Source organism: Urocampus carinirostris, chromosome 10, assembly GCF_059441175.1.
Source record: "Urocampus carinirostris isolate Australia breed hairy pipefish chromosome 10, RoL_Ucar_1.0, whole genome shotgun sequence".
In the NCBI taxonomy this organism is placed as follows: domain Eukaryota; kingdom Metazoa; phylum Chordata; class Actinopteri; order Syngnathiformes; family Syngnathidae; genus Urocampus; species Urocampus carinirostris.
In genome coordinates this window covers 20,160,733-20,188,159 of record NC_142358.1, presented here as the reverse complement: position 1 = coordinate 20,188,159, position 27,427 = coordinate 20,160,733, and the positions used below count along the sequence as shown (strand labels likewise).

General features: G+C 38.3%; 2 protein-coding genes across 7 annotated transcripts in view; both read left to right on the top strand.

The window, feature by feature from the left end:
* The window catches only part of porb (P450 (cytochrome) oxidoreductase b), a 35,557-nt gene extending 26,599 nt beyond the window's left edge, over positions 1–8,958 (top strand). For all 3 annotated transcript variants that reach the window (XM_088345432.1, XM_088345433.1, XM_088345434.1), the window contains 5 exons: positions 3,362–3,511; positions 3,589–3,856; positions 4,342–4,487; positions 4,975–5,060; positions 5,688–8,958. In XM_088345432.1, the coding sequence (XP_088201558.1) occupies positions 3,362–3,511; positions 3,589–3,856; positions 4,342–4,487; positions 4,975–5,060; positions 5,688–5,832 (795 nt within the window). In that variant the 3' untranslated portion in view covers positions 5,833–8,958. The remainder of the gene's footprint in view (positions 1–3,361; positions 3,512–3,588; positions 3,857–4,341; positions 4,488–4,974; positions 5,061–5,687) is intronic.
* A 2,865-nt stretch (positions 8,959–11,823) lies between these two features.
* taf15 (TAF15 RNA polymerase II, TATA box binding protein (TBP)-associated factor) lies at positions 11,824–23,463 on the top strand. 4 transcript variants are annotated; one of them, XM_088345515.1, is made up of 16 exons: positions 11,824–11,984; positions 12,666–12,687; positions 13,830–13,863; positions 13,936–14,023; positions 14,096–14,171; positions 14,258–14,385; positions 15,199–15,376; positions 17,910–17,944; positions 18,388–18,421; positions 18,529–18,634; positions 19,446–19,575; positions 19,641–19,736; positions 21,323–21,392; positions 21,469–21,554; positions 21,640–21,781; positions 23,109–23,463. In XM_088345515.1, the coding sequence occupies exons 1-16, from the start codon at positions 11,975–11,977 to the stop codon at positions 23,146–23,148; spliced, it is 1,275 nt and encodes a 424-aa protein (XP_088201641.1). In that variant the 5' UTR covers positions 11,824–11,974; the 3' UTR covers positions 23,149–23,463. The 4 variants fall into 4 exon arrangements, with proteins under 4 accessions (XP_088201641.1, XP_088201640.1, XP_088201642.1 ...); XM_088345514.1 differs by having other exon boundaries at positions 11,825–11,984; positions 18,388–18,420; positions 18,525–18,634; XM_088345516.1 differs by lacking the exons at positions 11,824–11,984; positions 12,666–12,687; positions 13,830–13,863; positions 17,910–17,944 and having other exon boundaries at positions 13,937–14,023; positions 18,388–18,420; positions 18,525–18,634.
* The last annotated feature ends 3,964 nt before the right edge of the window (positions 23,464–27,427 follow it).

Here is a 27,427-nt window from a genome sequence, read left to right as displayed (position 1 = left end):
TAACAACTCCCAATTTATGCTAGATATATTTACAACTTTGGCTAGTATTCAATCACTACTTTGTAAATATTGGCCAATTTATATCTGACTACTTTTTTTCTTATTTTGTCTTTCAAGTCTTTTATTACATGTTTTCCTGGAGTATCCCATATAATCCTGTTGTAAACAATGTTCACTATGCTGTTATCAAAGACATTAAAGACTATTGTAATTCTCATTTCACCCATTAAAAATTACATAAATAAATTGGAGCACATTGCAATTTTCTCAATGTTAAAATACATATGCAGTTGTCTAGACAAATTCAACAAATGAATCCCCTTTTCACCATATACCAAACAGTTCACAAAACACAATCCTTCTTCCTGATAAATCTACACATTTTGCCTTTCTTCAAATAGAAGTTTCGAAAGAGCTCTGTTACTTTGTCAAATAAATGCTCGTGTGCTGCGAAGTGTTTTAAATTGATTTTTTTGCAACAACACTGGAAACAGATGCATGATTAAAAATATTTCATTTATCTTAGAGAATATGATTTTTGACAGTAGAGCAAGTATATTTTAATTGTGGAAAATAATACTTCCACTTATTAAATAATGTTTATAAGAATGTCCATTGACACAGACAATTATTATCCATCCATCCATCCAAAATCTGCACCGCTTATCCTCAGTAGGGTCGCGGGGGTGCTGGAGCCCATCCCAGCCATCTCCGGGCAGTAGGCTGGGGACACCCTGAACTGGTTGCCAGCAAGTCGCAGAGCACACAGGGACAGACAATTCACTCGCTCATTCACACCTAGGGACTATTTGGATCGGCCAATTAACCTGACATGCATGGTTTTTTGGAATGTGGGAGGAAACCGGAGTGCTCGGAGGAAATGACAATTGTTAATAAATTAAATATTGTGTTTCATCCTAAGATATATTCATATGTCATAATTTTTCAAAATGTGTTATTTAACAAGTAATTTATGTGAAGTCCAACTTGGATTGCTGTTTGTTCATATAGCAAAGGGAGTATAAAATTATGATAAGACGGTTTATAACAGTTTAGTTGCAATATCTAACTTTGGAACTGCTTGCAACATCAAATTATAGTGTGTCGCCAGACAAATACTGTGCTTTAATTTACTCTTGACGTTTTTTTCTGCAACCCCCTCTTCTACGCTTCTACCGTTTTCCTTGTCCCCCAGCGCCCTCTGTAGGAATTTGTGCATCATAACGTAACACAAATTTACCAAATTAATTCCCTCCCGAGGTTACCTCTAAGCTTCCATGGGTCTTAGCTATAATAACAAGTTTGTGAGCGTCCCTTGGAATAACAGCGAGAAACATCATCCCTTCATTTGGCAACTAAAATAATTAATAAACATGTCCAAAACCTGAGATCAAATCAAGTTACATTCTGTGAGAAAGCCCCCAACACTGGTTAGTTTTTCAAATTTTAAAGGTACATTATGTAATATTTGAACACTAGGTGTCACTCTGTCATATAGTGCGACCAGAAACGAGTTTTGCATTGCAGAAGGGAGAAGAACCAAATACGGAGTGCCAAACAGTAGTCTTTTCCTTTAATTTAACAGGCCAGGTTGTGAGCATAGCCTCTTGTTGGGATGCTCTATACCACACTAGCCTAATGTCATCGCACAGGACTTCCAGTATTCCTTCGAGTAGTAAAGTAAGTCTATAATAATTGTTGCACATTCACTCAGTACTCATTTATCCTAGAGAAAGTGAGTGATTAACGTTTGGACCGGCTTGATTTTTATTTTATTTTTTTAAAGAAAAACGCTATTGCTGTTAGCATCCACTCCAGAAAGTGTTTTTTTGGCTAATACATTTGAAAGCCTTTACTCTGGATTTTTTTTTTAAATGATTAGCCCTCATATTCAACAATTTCGTGTCAGTGATCTCTAAATTAAAACACTTTTTAAGTTTACAACGTTGTCAAATATTTAAGCAAACGTACATCTTAGTTGAAAGTGCAAAACCATAATTCGTGTTTATACATGGTTATAAAATATTTCGTTTTCCCCTCGTTGTAGGCTCAAGTTTGTTTGTTAAATATTCGTACATTTACCATTTGGCAGTCTCACCGTAGGAATGACATCGTTTGAAATAAAGACAAGCTGATCATTGAACCTGCAAGCTGCTGTGTTGGAGAACTAAAAACTTATCCAGTTTCCAGTTTACTTGAGGTTTAATTCCAAAGCAGCGAGTAAATATATATTGTATTCATATTTTTACGTATTGCAACATTTGTCACAACAAACTATATGAGTGAATTTCCTTTATTGGAGCAATTTTCTTTTTAGTGCAATTAAATAGAAATAACAAGTTAGAAATGTATAAAAAGCATTTAAAAACCATCAAAGACAATATATTAATAATAAATACTGTGTGTATATTCACAGTGGCAGTTGTATCGTAAATTTGAATTAGAATCGTCTTTATTGTCATCAATATCAACATAGTGAAACATTGTATGCAAAGAGAATAGACATGGCACTCCAGGGTAAAACCTGTAATACATAGACTTTAAAGAGATAAAAGACTAAAATAGGCCAAAATATAATATTTACAACATAGTGCTTAGAAAAACTTCTTATTTAAAAAAAACTTAGGCTCTTAGGTAAGGAAGGTCACGTTAACTAACTGTGCAGGCGAACCACACTTGTCTCTCTGTATTTGAATGTCTTAGTGAAAATAAAAATAAAACAATATGATTTTTTAAATAGCAAACTCCTACATTGTAGGACCTACAACTACCTGATCCACGCTTCAGCCCACCCTCACCCCCACCCTTACTCTCACTCTCTCTGTCTCTCGCAAAAACCTGAGCTCACGTGCATTCTTGCTTTATTTTTCTCAATCTCATGCAGACATTGACTTCAAATGACTAGGCCTAAAACACAGAGGGAACCTGCATTATTTGTGCCTGTGTGCACTGTAATTCTGGCTGAATTTGCTCGTGAATTTATTTCATCATTTCAAACCCTGACTTCTATGCGTAGGTTGGCTTTTCTTGTGCGCTGAGACGGTCTGGGCTGTGCGCAATTGCGCACGTGCGCAGTAAAAGGGAACATTGTTCCCTCCCAGAATTGCTTCCAGCTGGTCAGTAATGCTGAGGGAGGCTTGGTTAGGGAAAAGCTAGGGTTCTTCTGACATAACTTGGTGAAAAGGAGCTTGGGTCCCTAACTCTTCTACCTTATATGCGCATTTTCTGACTATCTTACCCTTATCATAAATGCACTTTTCTTGTGTTAAGAAGTGAAATTGAGGAGAAGTGGGATCAATGATATTGAGATTCAATGTCTAGGGTAAACAATTGTAAATCCTTATGTATTTCTGTTTCTTAGGCACTCTACCAGAGTTGGGTGTTAGAGCCCTGCAGGAACATTCTTGCCATTCTGGAAGACATGCCCTCTTTAAAGCCCCCCATTGATCACCTCTGTGAGCTGCTGCCTCGTCTGCAGGCTCGCTATTATTCGATAGCCTCCTCTTCAAAGGTGTGTCTCACTTCATTAACAGGACAAATACATCTTTTGATTTTCTAAACACAAGTCGTATTTACTTTTTTCCACAGGTTCACCCAAACAGCATCCACATCTGTGCCGTCGTGGTTGAGTACAAGACCAAGACAGACCGCATCAACAAGGGAGTGGCCACTAATTGGCTGAAGAACAAACTAGTCACTGACAATGGCCACAAATCTACTGTTCCCATGTATATTCGCAAGTCTCAGTTCCGCCTACCTTTCAAGGCCAGCGTCCCCGTTATAATGGTTGGTCCTGGGACAGGAATTGCCCCCTTCATGGGCTTTATCCAGGAGAGGGGCTGGCTCAAACAGCAAGGTATTTATGGATATTTTTTTATCTGTTTTCTGAAACTCAGTCAGGTCTGAAAAGAAATCATTTATTTGCACTGTAGGAACCCTGGATAACCTAGGGACATTATTTTTTTAAAACCTTCTTATATTCATTACACTCAATAATATCTGTTCAGACCAAGAAACTTTGGGGTTCTGTGTAATGCAATGACAGACACTGGCTATTGAGCCTTTCCAGTGATAACAACTCAAATGGTCTTCTTACTTTGAAAATTAGAGCACCAAGCCCTTGAGTTCCCAAAACACATTCCAATGTGGATTCAGCAGCCCACACCACTTGTTATATGTACACAAAATATATTCATTAACTTTTTTGTAACATCAGATGCTCTCCCCAAATTGTAGTTATTGTGTATTATAACAGGAGTTATTTGCTGAATGTGGGACCTACCTGTGGATGGAATTCTGAGGCTTTTTGTCAACTATATTAACAGTTTCGTTTGTACACAGGCAAGGAAGTTGGACATACAGTATTGTTCTATGGCTGCAGACGCAAAAATGAAGATTATCTCTACCAGGAGGAACTAGAGGAGGCTGAGAAAAATGAAGTCTTAACAGGGCTTCATGTCGCTTATTCTCGAGACCAGGAGCATAAGGTACAATCCAAGACTGTTTTTTTTTAATCATTTGTATTTTTCTTGGTCAATTAATCAAGTTTTTTTTTGTAGCTGATGATTATGGCAAAATATCACATCTAAAAATGATATATTGAAAAGGTAGTAGGCTGCAAGCCATAATCAGCAACATTAAAACAATCACAGGTTTGCAATATTTCGGTTGATTTGGAATGAATCCAGACTGTATGACATTTTATATTGCATTGGTTGGTTGGTTCCCTTACCGAATAGGGTTGTAGGGGCACCATTTCCTGTGGTGTGTCCTGGGCAAGTACAGCCTGGTGGCACCCATCCCTCTCCATGCCAACATGTTTCCACCTGGTCTCAAACCAGGGACGTTTCGCGTGAAAGGCGAATGTGCATCTCAGAAAATAAAAAACCATATCACACTATTAAAATTTTCTGAGACAGTCCTGTGTTCACATAATCTTTTTTATACTTATATGTATTTTTTTTTACATTTAAGGTTTATGTGCAACATCTCTTGAAGGAAAATAAAGCGGAAATCTGGAAACTAATCCACTCCGAAAATGCCCATATCTACATTTGCGGGTACGTTTGATTATTTCTGTTTTTTAATTATTTAGAAGGTATTTGTTCTTTTTAGTGTCAGTATTGGCATTGTGAAAAATAAAAAGTGTTTACACTAAGGTACCGTTTCCAGACTATAACGCACACTTAAAACTCCAAATTGGCCAGAAATGTCAATGTGCGCCTTTAACCTGGTGCACTTTATATACTTTATTAACAAATATATTCACTCAAGATCTAAAAATCATATATCTTGATAAAATGTACACACAAGGTACAAATTGCATATGTAAACCGTAGATATAATTGTGTCTCTGTAAAAATATGATTCGCACCAGATTTGTTCTTTTAATTGTAGGGGAGAAATTGGAAAATTGGTCTCGAATGTACTTAAAAAGTTATTGAATTTGGGCATGAAAAATGTGTATGAAGCCTGGCTATTTTTTGGGGGTGCGCCTTATAGTGTGAAAAATACGGTACTATCTCTGTTTTAATTGTCTTTGGTAATGAGTATATCCAGCTTTATAATTAAGTCATCTGCAATGTTTAAATATAATTTACACTGCTACCTTCTTGCTCTATGGGAACATGAAAACTTGCCAAGTGGGAACCCCAAATACATGCTAACCGGTATGTCTGATCCTCCAGTGATGCAAGGAACATGGCTAAGGATGTGCAGACTGCATTCTATGAGATAGCCGAAGATATTGAAGGCATGACGCGCACCCAGGCTGTAGACTACATCAAGAAACTGATGACCAAGGGACGCTACTCGCAAGATGTGTGGAGTTAAATCCCCAAACCATCTCCAAATAATACTACTCAAGTGGTTATTTTTAATTTGTGGAATCTGTTTTTTTTATTTTAGATGTTATTCTATTGTGACTGAATATGAACATATCAAACTTTCCTTTATTTTCATTCTTGTTCATGAAGCTTAAGGTGGGAGCCTCTGCAGGTTATTCAGTAAACCCATTTCATAGCTTGATACTACTACTTAACTCTTCTGTGGAATGTTGTCTGACTTGATCACAATGACTTGTCCTTCAGCCTTCCTAGCTTACACGAGTCCTGTGCTGATAAAGCTTCTGGCTGTAACAAGTTGTTCCATATACAGAAGGTGTACAGTAATCCCTTGCTGTATTGCAGTTTACTTGTCGCGCATTTTCATTGTGCATTGTGTTCTGCATTCTGATTAGCTGAACATTTGCCCCACGCGTTTTCTGCTTGTCTATCTGCGTGTCAATGATGTTGCTGCCTTAGCTGTACACATAGATAAAACTGCTAGACAAACTTTCACAAATATTTTTTTATTTTCAAGTTTCTCTAATAGCCATCATGTCAACGTAACGCTCTGGGCTGACAAAAGCACCAAAAGGCATAGGAAAATGCTAACTATAAACAACAAAGTTTGGACATTCCCACCCACTAAACTTGTTCTAGACCCACATTAGGGTCTTTGGTGCTTCCCAGTGGCTCCCTGGAACTTTTTCAAAAATGTTTGAAAATGATGAAATAATGAAAAATATGTGATTTCTGAAGGACAAAACACGACACTCAACGTTTTCTAATGAATATAGATCTTCTGTTTTTCTTCAAGGCTTATGTAAGGCTTTTTTTGCGACTCCAGACATATATGTTTTTGTCCAATATCTTTGGGGTTGGCGACCGGAAGTTAAATGCATTTTTCTATAACATGATGGCGTCAGAGTATAATGTAAGTGAAGTGGGTCGTGTCTTTAATGCAGTTGTGCAATAAAACTGCAATATTATTTTAACTTGTAATTTAACAATACAGAAGTTATTTGTAAACAAATACTTAAGCCTGTAAATTGGGTTGATTCTGGACTATTTAATAAATAAATGTTATTGCTTTGCAGGTTTTGATTTTCGCGGGACGTTTTTGGAACGCAACTCCTGTAAAAAAAAAAAAACGAGGGATTACTGTACCATATTTATAGCATATGGCCTTGGATAGTTTCTATTATCTTAAAAAAGGTAAATGGGAAAGAACATGAAGAAATCATTTTACGGTTATTTCAAACGGTATCCAGGTGATCATGCATTTAAGTGAATGATTATGCACAGTCAAAGTTCAGGGGTTTTGTGGATAATAAAAAGGTAAATCTAAAACATATTTTGATGTCGCACAGAAAATATGCAAGTTTTGACTGCATTCATGAATTTTGTTTATTAATAAATACTGTTAGATGCGTTAGAAATTATGATGATTGAGGGAAAACTTGTTTTTGTTTTAACTGACATCAACGGAAAATGTAATGTTTATTTTTATGTGCTGACAAGGGACTTTGAGTGCTTGATTTATTTAGTAACTCACTTGAGATGTAGGTAGGTACTGCAAAGAGGATTCCCCTTTTAAAAGAATGTTTTTGTGAAAAATGTATACAGGACTGTGCCCTGCAAAATTAAAACATTGTTGATAAATTATTTTCTGCAATGCAAGTAAAAAACAAACATAAGTATCATACATTCTGGATTGATTGCAAATCAACTGAAATATTGCAAGCATTTTCATAATTCTCAATATGGCAAAAACGTATTTATCTCATCTCAAAATATTAGAATGTTGTAAAAAAATAAAGTATACAAGAAGGCTGTAGGTCTGGCATCTCAAATTCAATTTGGCTGCTCAGTTAAACAAAATGTAAATGCAAAATAATTAGCTGTGTTGATCCGTACTATGCTTTATAATTTAGCTTACATTTGTAGCCCACTCTACAAATTTGAATCACTGATGATAAGGGCTCTTTTCTTAGCACAACACATGCATTCAGAAAAATTGCAAAAAAAATATTTTCATGTGTGGCATTGGATGTATTAAAAATGTTTTCATTTTAACGGATGAATAAATGCAGCTTTACATCCAAACCAACTCACCACTAACATAAACTTAAGTGTGAGCGATGAATAAAAAGATAATTGTCAAATTTCATACCTCTTTGAAATAAACAAATACAAACTTAAACATTTTAACAGTGAATGGCCAATAACATCGGATCAAACTACTAGGCTGGGCCTACTGATACCGAGAAAATACTGCACAAATTTGTCTTTAACATGACACCAGAATGAACGCTAGCTCTTTTACACATTTGCTCCCCTCAGGCAGCGGGAAGGAGCATTCATTTTTTTATTTATTTTTCAAAAAAATCATAACTTTTGATAGAATTGAGCTAGAGACTTGCTTTTTTTTACATACTCAGAAATTTACAGTGATCCGGATTCGGCCCGTAAGCCGGATGTTTGACATACCTGCACAAGCCCTACTCAGCAATATTCAAATAATAAAAGACTTGCGATATTTCAATTGAATTGTAATGAATCCAGAATGTATGATATTTGTATTTTTTTCAATTGCAAAATAGAATATGAGGAACTTTAACAGAATATTTTAATTTTCTGAGACAATCCTGTTGGCACAAAGTTGATAGATTTTAGAGCATCTAAAGTATTACCTGTACAGTGACTGGTCTTGTGGGTGTTTTTATGCATTGGACTGAAAAATATGATCAGTTTGTGTCATACACAGTTGTTTGTACTTTTTGATGCAACTAATTTGTAAATAGATTTTTCCAGTCACTTATGCACCACATAACAAAAACATTTTCCTTCTGTAACTAGTCTTATTGTTGCAAGCAAAATTTACATCAAGACTTTGGAGACTAGACGAATGTTGCCATTTTGCCAGCTAGCGATTGTGCAGCCCGTGCCTTTTTCAAAACACTGCCTTATTGGATTTCTCATAACTTTAACATTTCTGTCTTCATGTTTGAAGTACTTAAATCAGTGTGAGACACCATACTAAGTACTATTACTTTTGTCCATTCCTCTTTTGCTGATATGTCCTTTCAAAGTCTGCATTTTTCTTTATGTGAATAAATAAAAAATGATAATCTCATCTCATGTTTTTATTTTTAGACCAGTAGAGGTTGATAAAAAGTATTTGTGTATCTTTTTTGTTTTTCTGTATATTGTGCGTAACTTGTTGAATAATCGATATCCATAATCCATCCTTTGACAAGGGGTGTTCAATACCAATTTTTTACTGACTTTAATGCAAACCTTTAGTTGTTAACTGATATCCTCAGCGCAATGGTCAGCAAACTATGGGCCAGAGGCCCCATGCACCCCCTCCAGCCTTTTCAGCCTTTAACTTTAGTTTGAACCAAGCATAATGGCTTGGCTTTGCCAGGCATTCTACTTGAGCAGGGGCCGTGGTTTGTTGAAAAAGTGCCAGGGAGCCAACAGGGAGTGCCAAAGAGCAGTATGACTGCATGCAGCTCCAGTGCCGCTTGTACACGAAAGCAGATGTTTAGTGATTTTGTTGGTGTTTATTGGGGGTGCCTTTACACGAAACCTAGCTAAAGACAATCCCAGAGCCCTAAAGTACTAGTCATTACTACTACTGTGTAAATTTGATCTAAAATCAGCCAAGCCATTTCGTAGCCTATTAGCACGCCACAGGTGGACATGGACACAAATCAGGATTTGTATGATAGTCTAGACTAGATATGCTATATGCACAACATACAGTAAAAATGAAATAACTTCCTCATCCCTGCGTGCAAACATGCAATAAATAAGACAAAAATGACAAATTGCAGTAAGTTAAAAAAAACAAACAATAGAAAAAGTTCATAGAAATGTCTTTCCATTCACGGAGAGGTTGTGAATTGGGTGGGTGGGTCTTTGAGGGTGAGCCGGGAGTTGTATTTGTCCGGGGTGAGGGAGAAACCAATGACCTCCACTGTTCCCACGATGCTCTGTAGAGTCTTTCGGGCAGGACGCAGTGGTGGCGCCATACCACACAGTGATGCAGCTATGCAGGATTCTCTCTATGGTGCCTCTGTAGAATGGGAACGTGATGGGGGTAGGGCCACATGCTCTCCTGAGTTTTCGAAAAAAGTACAGGCGCGGATGGGATTTTTTGGCCAGGGATGTTATGTTATGGCTCCAGGATATGCACCCCCAGGAATTTATTTATGCTTACCTTCTCCACCGCAGCATAGTTGATTGTGAGTGGGGTAGGCTCAGTGCGTGCCCTCCTGAAATCAACGGAATTATTCTTTGAAATCTAGATTCTAGATCAGGGATCTCCAACCTTTAAGCTGAGAGCTATTTTTTGTCATTAATTAGCACAAAGGGCAAGTTTGATATGCATTTCCAAAATAACTCATGTTATTACCAGGTTATTTATAGACTAATTTGACCACTAAAAACTAGAAAATCGCAATTACCCCGCGCTAGTGAGCTTTTTTCAAACCAGGTCCGCGGGCACCTCAGCTGCCCTTAAGGTGCACCCTGGAGCCCAAGAGCACCACGCTTGAGACCCCGGCTCTAGACATTACGTAAATACTGATTTGTGTGTTTGTGTTTGTATGTGGTTTATAGGCTCCAAAACAGCGGAACCAATTTTAGTGAAAATGTACACAGTAATGCTTTAGGCTTCTTGGAGTGTCTTTGGCTAGGTTTCGTGTCAAGGCACCCCCAATACATACCAAAAAAAATCGATAAACATCTGCTTTTGTGTACAACCGGCTATGGAGCTGCATGCGGTCATCCTGCTTTATGGCACTAATGGCTCATTGGCACTTTTTCAACAAACCACGGCCCCACCAACTTCACTCAACCACAAAATTGAGTATTTCCAACGCTGCACTGTTCACAATTTTGTTTTGTTTTACTTTTCTTTTTTTAATCTAGTGTTTTTCATCATATTTATCTCCCTCATATCACCTCTAGCCAGGCAGCCGAAAAGAACAGAAAAAGATAAGTACAAGGTGGGCTTCAATTATAACCTATTGAATCTTAAGTCTAGATTTAAAAACTTCCATTGAGGTTGCAGATCTCCGGAGGCAGAACAATCCACAACACCTGAGCCCTCGAGCCTGCAGACTCTCGATCCTGCAGACTTCTTCTTGGCCCTTGTAGTCTCAAGCAGACGACCATTATCCGAGCGGAGGCTCTGTGTAGGAACATAGGGAGAAATCAAAGAGAGATAAGAGGGGGCAAGTCCATGCGAATATTTGTATGTCAGTAAGAGAACCTTAAAGTCACATCTTGGGCAGACTGGCAGCTAGTCGAAGTTAGCAAATATAGGAGTGATAAGGTCAAACTTTCTTGTTTAGTCAATAGTGTTGTTTCCACATTTTGAACCAGTTGCAAACGTTTGATACTAGACACTCCGTTACAACACCTTCACCATCTAGTCGCCGTTGTTTTTCAGTGTGAAGTGTCATCCCAAATTTCAAAGATGAGCCAGACCTACGCATTGAACGGCAGATCTATGTGACAACACTAATATTGGATCCTAAATCACTGGGTAAAAACTTTTGAGTATCATATCTTACAATTATTTTACATTCAATGTAATCAATTGTTTATTGGATGGACTTTGATGATTTGATGAGCTGATTGAATGGTTGTTTAAAAAAAAAAGACATCGCTATAGTTACTCAGTACTTGAGTAGTTTTTCTTCCCAAGTATGTTTGTACTTTTACTCAAGTAATTATTTGGATGCCTACTTTTTACTTCGACTTGAGTCATATTTTCCTGAAGTAAGAGTACTTTTACTTGAGCAAAATTTTAGTTCTTCTACCCACCTTTGCATATCAGACAACAACATTGTGTTTTGAAAAATTAAATCCCAAAATTTACTACAAACTTGTTTGTCAATGCACAAAAAGACTACAACAGATTTGCCGTACTAAATTTAACCGTAGGTGGTAGTAGAACAGTAATTTGGATCTGTGACGCGTTTTGGAACGCGTAGAAGAAGAATCTCCGTGTGAGAGTTGCGGCAGTTTGGCCTAGCGCTCAGCTGAGTGGTGGCGTGTTAGTCACCGGAGGATTTAAAGGAAAAAAAAAAACATTTTCTCTGGAGAAGCACACCATTTGAATTTCGACTCACATAATGGCCACCGGTAGGAATTCCACTCCGTGTTTAACGTAGCGATAGTTGGTTTATTTACAGTTGGTTTGTGCTAAATCGAGTTCCTATACCACTTGCTAACGCGACTGCTAACCGCGAGGCCTTTGGTTGGGATCTGTCTACTTCCTGAATTTGCCATTGGAAAATCACTGATCTACATCGACATAATTTGTAAATTATTTAGTATTCCAATAGGCTACTCCTTGTTTTTTTTGTTTCACCCCCTTAGCCACTTTAATCTCGACGATTTCTTTAAAGACCATGTACGTCCAACAACGTCGTTCTTTGCTAGCTAAACGAGCCCGAGGCGCCTAATGTTCAGTGAATGCCTCTTTGTTTATAACCCAGTCGTTGTCTCCCGTTTAAAGCCTAACAAGGGCTAAAGGCGATATGCATTTAAGCCATATTACAGAACATTCCATCGACAAGCACATTATGCTAACAGTTGTGGAAATACATTCTTAATGTTTCCCTTATTGTCGGTTTCGATCTTAAAGTCTATCCAAGGTTTAGTCGTATCCGCGTTTGACCGCCATTTTCGCCGGAACGCCGTGACGCGAGTAAAACGTGCTCACTCGCAGCCTTACTTAAAATTATTATATATTGATTTTTAAATGGAAATGTTTCTACTTGTCTTAATCTTCCTATTGTTTTTAACATTCTGCCCTTCTAGATTCGGGTTACGGACAACAGAGGTAAGTCTATTCATACGTTTTTTCTCTAAATATTCTGCATTCAAATATGGGGGATTTGAATCCGATACCAGTAATATTAAAGCCAGGCGTGCTGTAACTATTTTAGTAGTTTTTTTTATCCACGTGCAATACATTTTGTATTTGTCTCCAATTCTGGTTACTGGATTCACCATAGTCTGTCAAGTCATGTTTATTTGTATAGCCCTTAATCACAAGGAGTCTAACGGGGCTGCACAGACTCTAGACTATTATTACAATATCGGCCACAATTTAGTCTTGTTCATCTCTAATTAGAGGTGTGCATGAAGCTAATTTCTCCTGGTTGACAGTTCTGTTGATCATCTAGTCCAGGGGTGTCAAAAGTCAAATGGACAGAGGGGAAACTACACAAGGACTAGACTGAACGAATGTTGACCTTTTGGGAAATGATGCAATTAGTCTAGTGATCCCAATAGTAAATACATCCATATAGAATTTTAGGTTGCCAACGACCTCCTAAAGCGTGTTGCAACGTGCTTCAAATTTACCCAGTTACCGACACACGAATAGCAGTCAGCCATGCAAGGTGGCTACATGCTGAACCCACTAAAAACCTAACAAATATATCCAAATATGATCAGATAAATATAGCAATATTTTGTTATGGCTATATCAGTAATCTTCAATTTAGCACTCAAATTTACTCAAAATAAAAATCCTTTGACATGAACATTAAATTTAAAAAACTATTATTCAAGCACATTAAGAGGTATAGTCATTTTTTCCTGCAAAAATGGTGTGAATTTACTCAATGGGATAAAAGGTTACAAACTGATTGACCTACAACAAAATTCGAAAATCTATTACACTTCCCCCAAGAAGTGGTGACGTAGAGTGAAAAAAAAAACGTACGAGGTAAATCTCACAGGCTGCTGAACCTTTTCGTGGGGCAGATGTGGCCCAGAAGTCTTGTCTTTGACATTTGCATGCTACATCCAGACCGTTGGATGGAAAAGTACAAGAAGAAACTATTGGTGTGTTACTACTTTAGATTTAGGTTTAATACTGGTATTAAAAATACCCTCTTATAGGACAAATATCAAGACTAACTCAATATTAGACCATCTTCAAAGATACTGAATTTTGTCTCTCAATTGTTCCAGTTATGGTTCCTATGGAGGTCAGCAGGGTGGACAGGTAAAATCTGTATTATTTGAGTTTAAATCTTTCACCAGTTATGTACTTATCTAAAATATCTTTCTGTTAAAGAGTTATGGTCAAGGCCAAGGAAATGGCGCAAGCGCATATGGTGGCCAAAGTTATGGCGGTTACGGAGGTCAGCAAGGTGCAGCACAAGGTATTTTATTTTCATAGAAACTGTGTAGGATTGTTCAAAATGAATGATGATGGCCGTGTGTCTGTTTTTCAGAGGGATACGGTCAGTCACAGGGAGCAAGCTATGGACAACAGCAGTCCTTTGATAATTATGGACAGGATTCATCTGGGTCAGTCTGTCTAATCTAAAAGTTAATCATTATCTTTTTACACGATTTAAGCATAAACTGTTTTTGCAATTTGTGTCATGGTACAGGGAGAAGTCATATGGACAGCAGCCATCTTACGGCGGGGGTGGTGGTGGTGGTCAAGGGCAAAGTGGAGATAGCTTTGGCTCACAAGGATCGTATGGTGGACAAGGTGGTGGTGGAAGATGGAATGATGGTAAGGAAATCCTTGTACAGTGATACTTTAAACGGGCGCCTCTAAACACAAGAATGTCTGTATAATATGTATATTTGGGAACAAAAATCATGCCCATTTAATGATAATTTTTGTCTGTATGTTCGTTTAAAGTACATATTATCAACAGTCTCTTGATCTCACATTTGTTAACCTCCGCCAGTTACCAATGATTGTTAATCCTCCTTACGTAATAATAAGTCTTTCAAATAAAGACTGGCACCTACATCCGGTTAGTCAAACTTTTCCGATTACTGTGACAATATTCGCTATTTACAATGACTTTGTTGTCTACTACCAGTGAACAAGTGAATCTGGGTTAGAGCTAAAATGGGCAAGATAAACTTTCCATATTAAAATTGTTGTACAGTGTTTAAAATTTGGAAACATTTTTTAAAAAACATTTAAAATACGGGCGAAACGCATGTATTGACTCCTTGCAATGGTGCCGCCCTCCACACCACGCGCACCTATTTGCTACGGCGCTTATAACAAACTCGTTTTATTTCGTTAAAATCATCTTATTTGTCTTAGAACTGTATTTTCCTCATCTTGGTTATTATTTGAATTTTTTTTTAGTGCTCAGGTAGATTTTTTTTATAGCTATTCAGAGTTCACTTGAATGATTTTAGGAACAGAAAGATTTGTCTTTCATTATTTGATATCTGGCATATTCGCTCGTTATTGGAGCTGTCCTAGAACAAATTCAACTCGTATGAAGAGGTACCATGGTGGTTGTAATTTGTTAATGCCAAACAACAATCTTGTTTTTTTGTTTTTTTGCATGTGCAACAGGTGAAAGTGGTGGGCAGGGTGGCAGGTTTGGCCGTGACCAAGGAGACCGCCATGAAGGAGGTGGCGGATACAGAGGCCGAGGTCGTGGCGGCTATGACCGTGGTGGCTATGATCGAGGAGGTTATGACCGCAGTGGTGGCTATGATCGTGGTGGAAGAGGTGGACATCCTGGTATGGGGTAAGTTGCACAGTGCCACTGCCCCTAAGGTACTTGAATGTTTTGTAACATGACTTCAATCATCCATCCAACTTAGAATCAGCTGTATTCGTTACACTAAGACGAAATCTGAATTTTACATGATCTGGAATATAGCTTTAACTTGTGTACAAGAGGTACCTTGTTTTATACCATAGTTTTATTTTTATGAATGCTTGAACACACATTAGCAAAGTCATACCTACTGATTTACCCAAACATGAGTTCTAAAAAAGTGACCCTGTGGCAGTGTTGTCATTATGGGGATACCAACATGGTCGATTGTACAATGACCACAGCTTCAAATAGTTTCATCAACCCTGTGACTATCCTTTATTCAAGAGATGGCAATCAAAAAAAATTTGAGTAACACACTTTGGACATAAATTTAAAATAGTCTCATGTAAAACCAGTATATAAATAACTGGAAGAGCCTTTAGACTATGACACATTTTTGTCGGTGTAAAGAATCCATCCAATGACATTTCGTTCTGTGTACATTGTTACACAGAATGACAATACAAGGAAATTATTATTATTATTATTATTAAAACTCATCAAATGTTATCTAACTTTTTTACACAAGCAGAATGAAGAAAAATGCATGTGCTTTGTCATAGTTTGTGGAATGGAAATTCCAAGTCGATCAACCTTATGAATCGGAGGCCCTCTATTCAAGACTCTTGTGATGTCTAGTCTTGTCACATTCATACTGACCGATTTGCTCAAACATGAGGTCTAAAACCCCGTGGCAGTGTTGGCATTATGGGGATACCAATATGGTCGATTGTACAAGGACTGCAGCTTCAAATAGAACAAGCCGAAACTGTTTTTTTGTATGACACACTGGAACTTATCACATCTTTTTATAATCATTCATTGTCCAACCGCTTCAATTTGCCTCAACACTGCATCTTAATATGTGAGTGGTATTCTTTAGTTGATGGTAAATGGACATGTGCCCTTTATTTCAATACCCTACTCGTCCTTAGTTCCAACCTTTCTTTGTGGGAGGTTTCCATTTTTTGTTGTCCAGTCCCATTTTCTTGAAGTGACAAAATGGATTTAGTTCTGCACAAAAAGGTTCAGGTGTATGTCAGCATTGTCAAACTTGCCAGAGCCAGAGAACACGAGTCAAATCTGCAGTTCTAAGCCATTACTAAGACTGCCAACAATTAGGAGGGTGAGAAATTCTCCCCTTTTCAAATGTGAAATATTGCGCTATAAAGAACTACCAAAAAATGCAATGAGAGTTCAACCATTGTTGTACTCACTGCCTTTCTATTACTTGTTACAGCATTCATACACCTACTAAAACTGGTGACTATGATTCACATCTTTTAAGAAATATGCAGTGTCATTGGTGAATCCTCTGTGTGAATGTAGACAAAGCCAATGATTGTGGTAAACTGCCCTATTAAATTGCTTACAAAGGCATTGAAAAATGGCAAAGAAACTAACTGTAGCCTTTTACCTCAAAGTATATTTTTTGGCTTCTTGAAATGGTATAAATTGATTTTGCGCATTTATAAACATTGACAATAAAAAAGGCCAGCCTGGTTTGAGTGCATAATCGTACCAATTAGTGTTAACTATGATAATGGCATTGTAGTTGCACTACATTTTTAGATTGGCTACTTGATTCTGAGTCCTTGAATACCATTTTTTTACCTGTTCACTACATGAAACTTAACTTAAATAAATGAAAGGGACAATTTCAGACATGACCATTATTACCTTGTAACTAAGAACCTACCAAAGTGAGGTTTGATTATGGTAGGTCGTTACTTTCAAGTCAACAGTGCCTCTCCTGATAGCAGAATGGAAGTTTGAGACATGCGCATATAATAATTGCAGTCTAGGAGTAGCCTTAACTTGCCAATAACTTAGCCTTTCAAGGTTCCATCAAATCTAGAGAGGAAGTGTGAGTGAACACTTTGGACTGTCCGTGTTCTGAGGATCATGTAGCTTTTGAACAAGGAACTCTTGGCTGAAAGGCAGCGGTTAGACCTGGAGCGACGTCGCCAGCTGCAGCGCATTCAACAGGTTTCATTCAACTATTGTATGTTTGACAATGGCCAACATGTGTGTTCTGTTAACATGGATCTACATTCTATACTACAGGTGTTGACAGTGATTGAACTATAACAAGGACCTCAGTTAAAGGATATCAAGATTGAGTATCAAGCCCTTCTCACCAATTCGGCCCCTTATTCAAACAAAAATTTGCCATTTCGACGCAGCTTTTTTTTTTCTTGTATTTTTATTTTATTTTTTAAAACATTTTTGGAATGGAAAATGACTAAGAGTCTAATTGGTTTAACTCATGTGACCAAGCGATGTGCGATGACTGCTTTCACACGTCCGCTTGAGTCCTAACTGGTCATCTGTCAATCTAATATTCCTCGTGTGAGCGCACCTCGTCACGCAGGAGTACATACTGGTGGGATGTAGGGGAGCTTTGAGCTCTCGGGATACAGGAAAAGCCATCATATCTCCAATTTTTCCTCTGCAGAGGTGGTGACCGTGGTGGCTTCAAAAATTTCGGTGGTAAGTGACGAGCATCAGAACTGTCGGTGGGGGAGGAATAAAATTTGAAATAGCAAAAAAGGAAAATAGGAGTAACGGTGAATGCCACCAATTTCATGCCAAGATCGGAAAGGATTCAACAAATTGACATTTTGGATTTCTCGTTATAGTCTACAGATACGGTAACAGAAATGGGGCTGGAGATGTAAAATATTAGTAATGGTTGCATGGAGACAACTCTTTATTATTAACATGCCAGGTCTACCCAGGGACGAAGAGATAAATGTCCTAGAACTTGAATGTGTGACTGAGCCTACGGTATGAAAACCCCTAACACAAGCTGTAAACATGGGAGTTTCTTAAATGCCTATATTTGTAACTGTTAGGCTGACAATTGTAAAATGAAATCAGACATGTTATAAGAGTCTTGGCTTATGTGCTCTTTATCCTCTACTGTTTTCCAGGCTCTCGAGACTTCGACTCTAGGGATGATTCGGGTAAATATCAAGATCACCAACATAATTTTGCTTATCAAACAAAACAAGCTTAAGGTGGTTATATGTATGATTTTTGCTAAAAATCTATTTGCTGTTCACCCCAGCGGGGGATCAGGACAACTCGGACAACAATACCATTTTTGTGCAAGGCCTGGGTGAAGATGTCTCAGTTCAAGAAGTGGGAGATTTCTTCAAGCAAATAGGAATTATTAAGGTATTCACTTATATTTTTACATTGGCTAACCAACTTTCTATTTTAAAGGTAAAATCAGTATTTGCTTCCTACTATACAGTCATCCTTTGTTCACTGGGGGGAGGTTGCATTACAAAAAGTTGGAACTTGCAATGGACAAAATCTGTCAAACCTTTACAATTAAACACATTTACATTAAAACCGAAGAATAAAGACTATTTGCAGGTATGTACAAGCATTTGACAAATGCAAGTACTGTACTGTTAAGTTTTTTAACTAATATCTTCTGTACTTAATAGTGACATGCAAGCTTACCTCGAGACTACATTATTATCAACTGAGAGAATACAACTAGCAAAATAACAAATATAGATCAACAAATAAAAACAATTGCAGTTAAATAAAATGTCCTATACAAAAGCTTAATGAAATTTAAGGCCTTCTTTCAGAGTGAGAAAGATTTAAAGAGCGGCTGGCTAGCCACTCGCTATCATCGGGTAATCGCAACTTCATGTTTTGCTTGTATGTAATGTAAACTCATCACCCTGTTGTATTATAACGCACCGTCATTGATACACAAGTACAAAAGAGTTAGAGTGACTGTTTAACAAATTCGAATGCGGCACACCACAATGCAAATCTGCTTAGTTGTGATAACTGGGAAAATTAAACTGCAATATAGCAAGGCATTGCTGTATATTCTGAGCTTTCTTCTGTCTCAACAGCGTAATCTGATTTTATTTGTAAAATCAAAAATGAGAAATTTAACCAAAATAAATAAGGTTTGTGTTCAGGAAATGGAAGTTTAATTTTGGGCGTTTTACACTTTTAGGTGAACAAGAAGACTGGTCAGCTGATGATCAACCTCTACTCTGACAAGGCCACTGGGCGGCCAAAGGGTGAAGCGACTGTGTCCTTTGATGACCCCCCTTCTGCCAAAGCTGCTATTGACTGGTTTGACGGTAATGGAGCGTGCGCACACATAAACGTATTTACATCTCCTAACTTGTCCCGTTGTTCATTGCAGGCAAGGACTTCAATGGTAAACCTATCAAAGTGTCATTTGCTACCCGCAGAGCTGAGTTCACACAGCGGGGCGGTGGAGGACGGGGCGGAAGAGGAGGTCTGTAGAAATTTATGGCTGCAACTTACTATTTCAATAGTCGACTAGCCAAACTATTGAAACGATAATATAATAGAATTTACTTTTATTGTCATTCTTTGTAACCTTGCACACAGGACGAAATGTCGATACACCTGACCCGTACAGTTAAACTGTAGCGAGCCGATGCGGCCGCAGACAAACAGGGCGCCGCCATTTTAGACCCAACTGCTGTGTTGGGAGTCATTAGGTGACCAAACCACCCAATTCCAACCCTTAATGCCGAGCGCCAAGCAGTCAAATAATCGGATACTATTTCTTAAATATAGCATGAAGATTATTTGGTTATATGGCAAATGTTAATAAACACAAGAAAATTGTGTTCAATTAAATAGATATTTTATTGAAAAATGGAGAAAAATGCCTAAAACTAATTGGGCACAGTGTTTGGTCAGTAGAGACAAATCCATTCGTAAACATCTGTCCATTTTAGAGACAGGCAAAAAAATAATAACTTAACATGCATTAAAGGTGTATCCCTTTATATGAAGATCTGGCTTATTAGCAGCTGTAGAATCGTAAATAACACTCCATTTTGTCAATTAAGTTAAGTGGTCAATTGCAAAAATTGTAATAAAAGAACCTAACTGTTCTCAACAGTTTGAAATCAGACTGACTTGGGACTGCATGTATTTGTTTTAAATATGTTTGTCAGGCAGTCTGGTATTACGCTCAAGCTTTTTTTATTTTTATTTTTTTATTTTTTTTTACAAAATATACACATATAAAATGTACAATACATAAAACCGTATTTGCTTGCATGTTACTTGGATCTTACCAAAGCCAACTTTGCAAGTAGTCTCTTTATTTGCCGTACCCAGGCTAAAATGTTCCCAAACTTTAGAAGTTTTGGTTCTCGTACTTGATTGGTACGCTGTCATTTCTGTATATTCCAGCTCGACAAAGACGCTATTGTCAGGGATCAGAATTTTCCGCGGATCCGCGGATTTCCGCTGTTTTTGAACCCCAAAGGCATTCCGACTTTTTCACTTTTTCTCTTGCGTAGCAAACAAATTCAAAATCCGACTGTCTCACTCTTTCCTTTATTGCTCTGGCGCACCCTGGCGGCCCTTAGAAAAATTGGCCGCATTGTCGCCCTGGTTTATTCCTGGACGCTGGATATTTCAGCTGAAAATGAAAATCTCCATTCTGATCCCTGTATTGTGCGTCAAGTCAAATTTATTTATATAGCCCTTAATCACAAAAATGTCTCAAAGGACTGCACAGGATTACAATGACACAATTACCTGATCTCAAACCAACATGCAGGCAAGGAACAACTCAAAACCTCAGCGTGGGGAAAAAGAGAAACCTTGAGAAGGGACCTCACAAGTGGTATCCCCCATGAGATTATAATCATGCAAGATGCCTTGTTAATAAGAACGTTTGTCAGTAGGCAATGGAAATTAGTTGTATATTTCTACAGATTTTATTATTTTATTTTATTTTTTTTAATGTATTTTTTAAATAAACTACGTCAACTTGTCTTTAGCCCTATAGAAGATAGTAACAAAAATTCACCTATCCATTCTTGGTAATATTTTCAGGTTTCAGAGGTCGTGGCGGTGGAGGTCCCAGTTTTGACGTCAAGGGGGGAGATTGGCCTTGCCCCAATAGGTTTGTCCAACACAAATATTCACACACGTAACGGCCATCTGCGATTTTTACTGATTTAAATCAATTCTTTCCCCAGCTCCTGCGGCAACATGAATTTTGCACGGCGTCAAGAGTGTAATAAGTGTGGTGCCCCCAAACCTGGAGACGCAGGAGGTTTTGGAGGTAAAAGCTTCTTCTCTCCCCAAATACACATTATTTTTATTACATTCACATATTTGTTAAAAGGTGAAATAAATTACTGTTGCAGATCGTGGTGGCAGAGGTGGTTATGGGGACAGGGGTGGTGGATTCCGTGGCCGTGGAGGATTCCGGGGCGGAGACCGGGGCGGGTATGGTGGTGACCGTGGTGGAGGTGGATACGGAGGAGGAGGATACAAAATGGGAGGAAGGTTAGTATTTAAAATTTTTCCTCAAATATTTTTTTTTAAATGATACAAAACAATCTATAGCAGGGGTCTCCAACCGTTATCGTGCTCAGTGCTATTTTGGTGGTAATTAGTGCAAAGGACACCTCGTTTGATATACATTTCTAAGATAATGATCATGCCATTTTGTTTCTGTTGCTACCAGATTAATCCTAGAAAGTATGGTTAGTCACACATTATAAAAATATTTTTACTAGAAAATCAAAATGACCAATCATCGGTAAGCTATTCTAAAGACCGATTCTGCCGGCACCTCAGCTTCCGTTACAAGGCACCACGTCGGAGACCCCCAAGCTACGTCCATGTACCATGTTTTTCAGACTAAAAGGACTATAAACATTGAATTAGCTTGGATTGTCAAAGTGCGCCTTATATACCAGAAAATATTGGATAAAATTGGAAATCGAAACATCGCACAACATTGTATACAACAGGAATCGAGCTCGGGTGTGGCGGCGAAAGTGTTAAATCCCAACCACCAGACTATTAGTGGTAAGGATAGTACATGAAAAGGCATCACTTTTTATGGTAAATGGACTGCATTTCTATAGGCTTTAACCGGTAACTAAAGACAATATCGCACTATCCTTTCTCACAGGACTAAAGACTACAGCTAGAAAACGGAGAAAACAAAGTCGTCCAGACAAATAAACGCTAAGTTTGCCTCTATACTGTTTTTTGCAATTGTTCTAATTGCCTTTAATACGACTGTTTTCTCCATCCTCTAACTGTTTTTGGCACCTTGTGTAAAAATAATGTTATCAGATAAAATCGAATGCCTTTTCGTTAGTGATCTGTATCACCAGTTAGGTAGTGGAGTGTTCGCCGCTGTGATTCGGGTTCTTTTCTTGATGCGTGCAAGATTTGCGATTTTTGGTTCATTGCACTAATGAATACCTTAACACAAATAAATGCTGTAATTTTGATTCCAAGCTCCTTATAGTCCAGTGCACCTTAATATATGACAAAAGATTTGTTTTTTGAAGGGTGCGCATTATAGTGCGAAAAATTTGGCATATTGACACAAGTCTAATGATCAGTGATGAGTATAAATGCAAAAAGATTAAGCTTCCTCTGACAGCAGGGGGCGTCATCCCCTTTTTATTATTTCATTATTGTTCATAATTTCTTGAGATGTTAAAAATGACAAAGTTGTTAACATGAGGGCATAACAAAAACATTTGAGGGGAAAAAAGGTTGCTCAGTGCAATTCAAATATTTAGTGTAACTCAAGACGTAATTTTTTTCTCTTGGCGTTGTTTCCAACATAAATCCATTAACTGTTTTACAGAGGTGACCGGAGAGATGACAGGCGAGAGCGGCCATATTAAAGTGTGAGTCAGGCGAAAGTCACTCAAGCCACAGAATCCACCATATACAGAGCTTTGTCAAAGTGCAATAAAAAAACATTTTGACTTGGGCCCGTTCTTCATAGACTGCAGCAAGTCACGACTGTTTTTCTGTTGTCAAGTAAACAGCACGACAAGAAGGATTTGGCGGCCGTGGCACGTCTCCAGGCGTATTTGTTTTATTTCTTTGTACATCTTTTTAATTTTCTGTCCTAGTTGCAGATGTGTGGTAGACTTGGTACCATTGTTTTGTATGAACGGAATAAAATGTTTTACTTTTTTCTCCTCCTGAAAATACTGAACTGTGATCTTTTGTTTTTGTGTTCTGTCAAAAGCTGTGTTGGGCGTGCAACTGGGGGGAAAGGAATTACTTTGTAATGCATTTATAAACCGCAAGCAGTTGTCAGAAATTGCAAATATCAAGTTTTCAAGGTTGTCAGGGTATCGAAGATGCTGTGCACATCGGCGCTGGGCTGTTGTCAGAAACTGCAAATATGACGTTTTCTAAGTAGTCAGGGCAGCATGTACTGAAGTGCCATAGTGGGAATCTTGCTCCAGGTCTGTTGTCTGAAACGCAAAAGCGGTGTCTTAAGGATAGCGCATGTGCTGTGCACCTCGGTGCAGCATGACCAAAAATCACTTGTACTCCCCACAAATAAAATAATGCTTTTTGTCAGGCTTGGATGCACTAATGAAGTTAATTTTTCGGATTCTGGCTTTTATACTCTGTTTGCGTTGATTACTTATGCCCTATCTCACATCTTCTGCTGATATACATAATTTGTTGAAATGACCCTACGTGTGGTTAACAATGCACACACTTGACAAGTGGTAGAAGTTATTGTGCGCCACAACCCACGTTTACACACAAACACTGACTAAGAAGGCGAACTTCTGCCCCTGTCACCTCCATAGCGTCTTGCCTGGGGTCTGCAATCAATTACAAAAGTAACATACTATGAATGGGATGGCATTTGCCCTGCCTAGACTGTTGTCAGTACTGTACTGCATCCAGTTCTTTAGGGGGGCAACGCGTGTCCATGGTTATAACTAATTTGACAACGCAATTGATAAATTGATTTTGGGTACAAGTAAAAGCAACACACTTGTATCAATGATTTAACTTGAGGAAAGGTCAATTTTGGATCTGGGTGGAGTAACCTAACGTGCAGCCTACAACGAAAGAAAAGTTGTTTCCAGCTGCTCATTCAGTAGTGATGGGTAAATCCGGTCCTTTTCAGAGAACCGGCCTTTTTGGCGAGACTCATTAAAGAGCTGGCGTGCCGAAAAATACACCCCGGCGTGAAATGTCTCCCATCGCGAAAACGTGACTACAAAGACTTCTTATCTTAATTTTGGGATAATGTAATTAAGCAGTAAAGCATGGAGTATTTCCACCTTGCAAAAATCACTTCTGAACGTTCATCTCCCCTTTCATCAGTTGAGGATACATTTGGCAGTTCATTTCAGCATAATAAGTTTTGATGTAGAGCACATAACAGCAGGGCCGTTGCTAGCCATTTGGGTGCCTTCAGCACAAATGCTGCTGGCAACCAGTTCCGGGTGCCCCCTGCCCACTGCCCGAAGATAGCTGGGATGGGCTCCAGCACCCCTGCGACCCTAGTGAGGGTTACCGGTGCAGATAATGGATGGATGGAAGGTGAGGAAGTTTTAATATGTCGTCTTTGCAAACTATTGTTTGTATATGCTTTGAAGAGATTAAAATTTAGTTTTATTGCTGTGTTTTACTTTGTAACACATCCTTGATTAAACCACAATCAAACTCAGTTTTTTTCCCAATGCTTAAAAAAAAAAAATATATGCATACTTGTTTTGGTACTAAAGGTGGTCGCGTGAGACTCGCATCTGATAGTCCACTGCGCCGGATCAGTTGCATCCAATAGGCCAGTGCGGAATATGAGCCGACAAAAATTAATTTGAACCAAGTAGAGTGCGCCCTTTAAAACAGTGCGCCAATTGGGTGTGGAAATAGAATAGAATAGAATATACCTTTATTGTCATTGCTACAAATGGGCTAACATATTGTGACAACGAAATTGGGCATGACACTCCAGTTTTACACATTCATACGGTAAAAGAATTAGCTTTTTTATTTTAACATTTACTACCGGCAAGTGACACATGAGCTTCATCTCGTTTTTTCATCTTCTTTTATCCGCCCCAGACTCTTTTTGCCATTTCGAGGCCAGGTTTGCACAGGTGTTCACCAAATTGTGAATGAGGCATAATCGAACATACCACTGGGAGGACAGGGGGCCACCATGAGACTGGAGATAGGCCAGGGCACATAGCAGATTCACCCCTTTTCTCAGGAAATTTTGCTTATGCTGTATTATCTAACCATATTAGTGCATATTATTAACACTTTTAACACTTTTTTTCCACGACCTTGATTTCTTTTGGTGCCCTCCTGGGCACTTGATGCCCTACGCAGTGCCCGTTATGTGCGTTTGCGGGGCTACGGCCCTCCATAACAGTTTTCATTACTTGTGAAATTCAGGAGATTCATGTTTTGAATCGATGGTTGATCGCAATCGATTCAAAAAAAGGCAATGTCATTTCGTGAAGTCAATATTTTCAACTTGCTCAAAAGTGATTTCTACAAGGTATACAAGGTCAAATTCCCTGTGGTTCACTGTTCTATTACGAAGCTGAATATATGGAGGGCGGGGCGTGTGAGCGCGGCTGAACAATCAAAAATATCGGGATTATCTTGATTGTAGAGTTGCACTGGATACAGAAAATGGATGACAAAGAGTTGGTCTCACTGAGGATAAGCCGTGCAGATAATGGATGGATGGAAGGTTTTATAACAAAACTCTGTTCTTCTCGATTCAACTGACTCACATACTGCTTAGAAAACTTCAAAATCTTTGACATACAACTTCTCTTAAAAGTAATGAAATAGCAGTGTCTGAAACTCATGACAAAAAGTTACCGGACACCAGGGCATCAACTCTGAAAAGTTGCCTGCCCCATTTTTCACAACTTGAAACACAATAAGACAACTAATCGCAAAAAAACCCCATTGCTGCAGAGTATAAACGATTGATTAACAGAATATATAACTGAACAACATTTCAAAATTAAGTTTATTATAAATCTACCTATAACATTCATTGCATGTATATGACATCTCTGTTTTCCATCGGCCATCAGTATGTGCTTGTATTTACTCATCTTCAGTCATGCAATGTTTGCGTTGCGTCGTCTGCTACAAGCCACGTGAACTCTTTCCATGATGCTTTTAATGTACGTTTACGTTTTGTAGCGTCATCAATTTTGTTAGCTTCTTTTGAATATTTCTTCTGGGGCTGAAGTTTTGGCTTGATTCCTAACCACTTCTCCATTTTTCTTGTGTTCTCTGTCTACTTTGAAAAATGATATGCAAATGTGCAACCTTGTAATGCTCCGGAAAGTCTGGAAGCACGAAGTTATTCGAAACAGGCTTCTGATTGGCTGCCGAGTATGCAACTTGCCAAATGAATCGAAATTCCGAAATTTCCAAACCGAACAAAGATTTTGAAATCGGAATTAAGCAAATGTTTGATTTGAAAAAAAAATCTTTTGTTTATTTATTTATTTATTTTTTTCTTGAGAAAGTTGTCGGCCACCTGTGCGGAGACGTTTTGTAAATTGTACGCCCGACGTAAAAGATGCACGCCCTGAGCGTCCGGGCAGACGTTATTTCAGACACTGGAAATAGTTTCTCTGGAATCGAGTTACTTTAAGTACTGTATTTTCCGCACTATAAGGTGCACCTAAAAGCCTTTATTTTTTTTCAAAAGCTGACCATGCGCCTTATATATGGATCAATATTAAGTTGCAAAGTCTTGCAACTAAGGCAAGCAGCCGCCGACTAGATTTTCCCCCAAAGGCGAAGTCGTCCACGTTGTATGCTGGGATTTATATACCGGCGTGTCATTTCCTAACCAATGTGTCAATCATCATTTGAATCAGTCACTATTGGCTAAAGTTATTCGGAGGTAAAAGGGGCGGATCCTTTTTATCATTTACAGGCTCGCATAGGCTAAAGGGGCGAAACAAAGCCTGCAATTGGCCGAAGAAGATGAATGTGAATCACACGTTGGGTTGCGCTACGGCATAGAGAAAACATTTTTTACTATTCTGTTTTTGTAAATATTTTACTCTCCTGGATTTACTACACTCAAGGTTGTAAGAAGACCATGGTTATGTATCAATATTGAACGTGATGGCTGCAAGAGAACTTAGGTGAGCT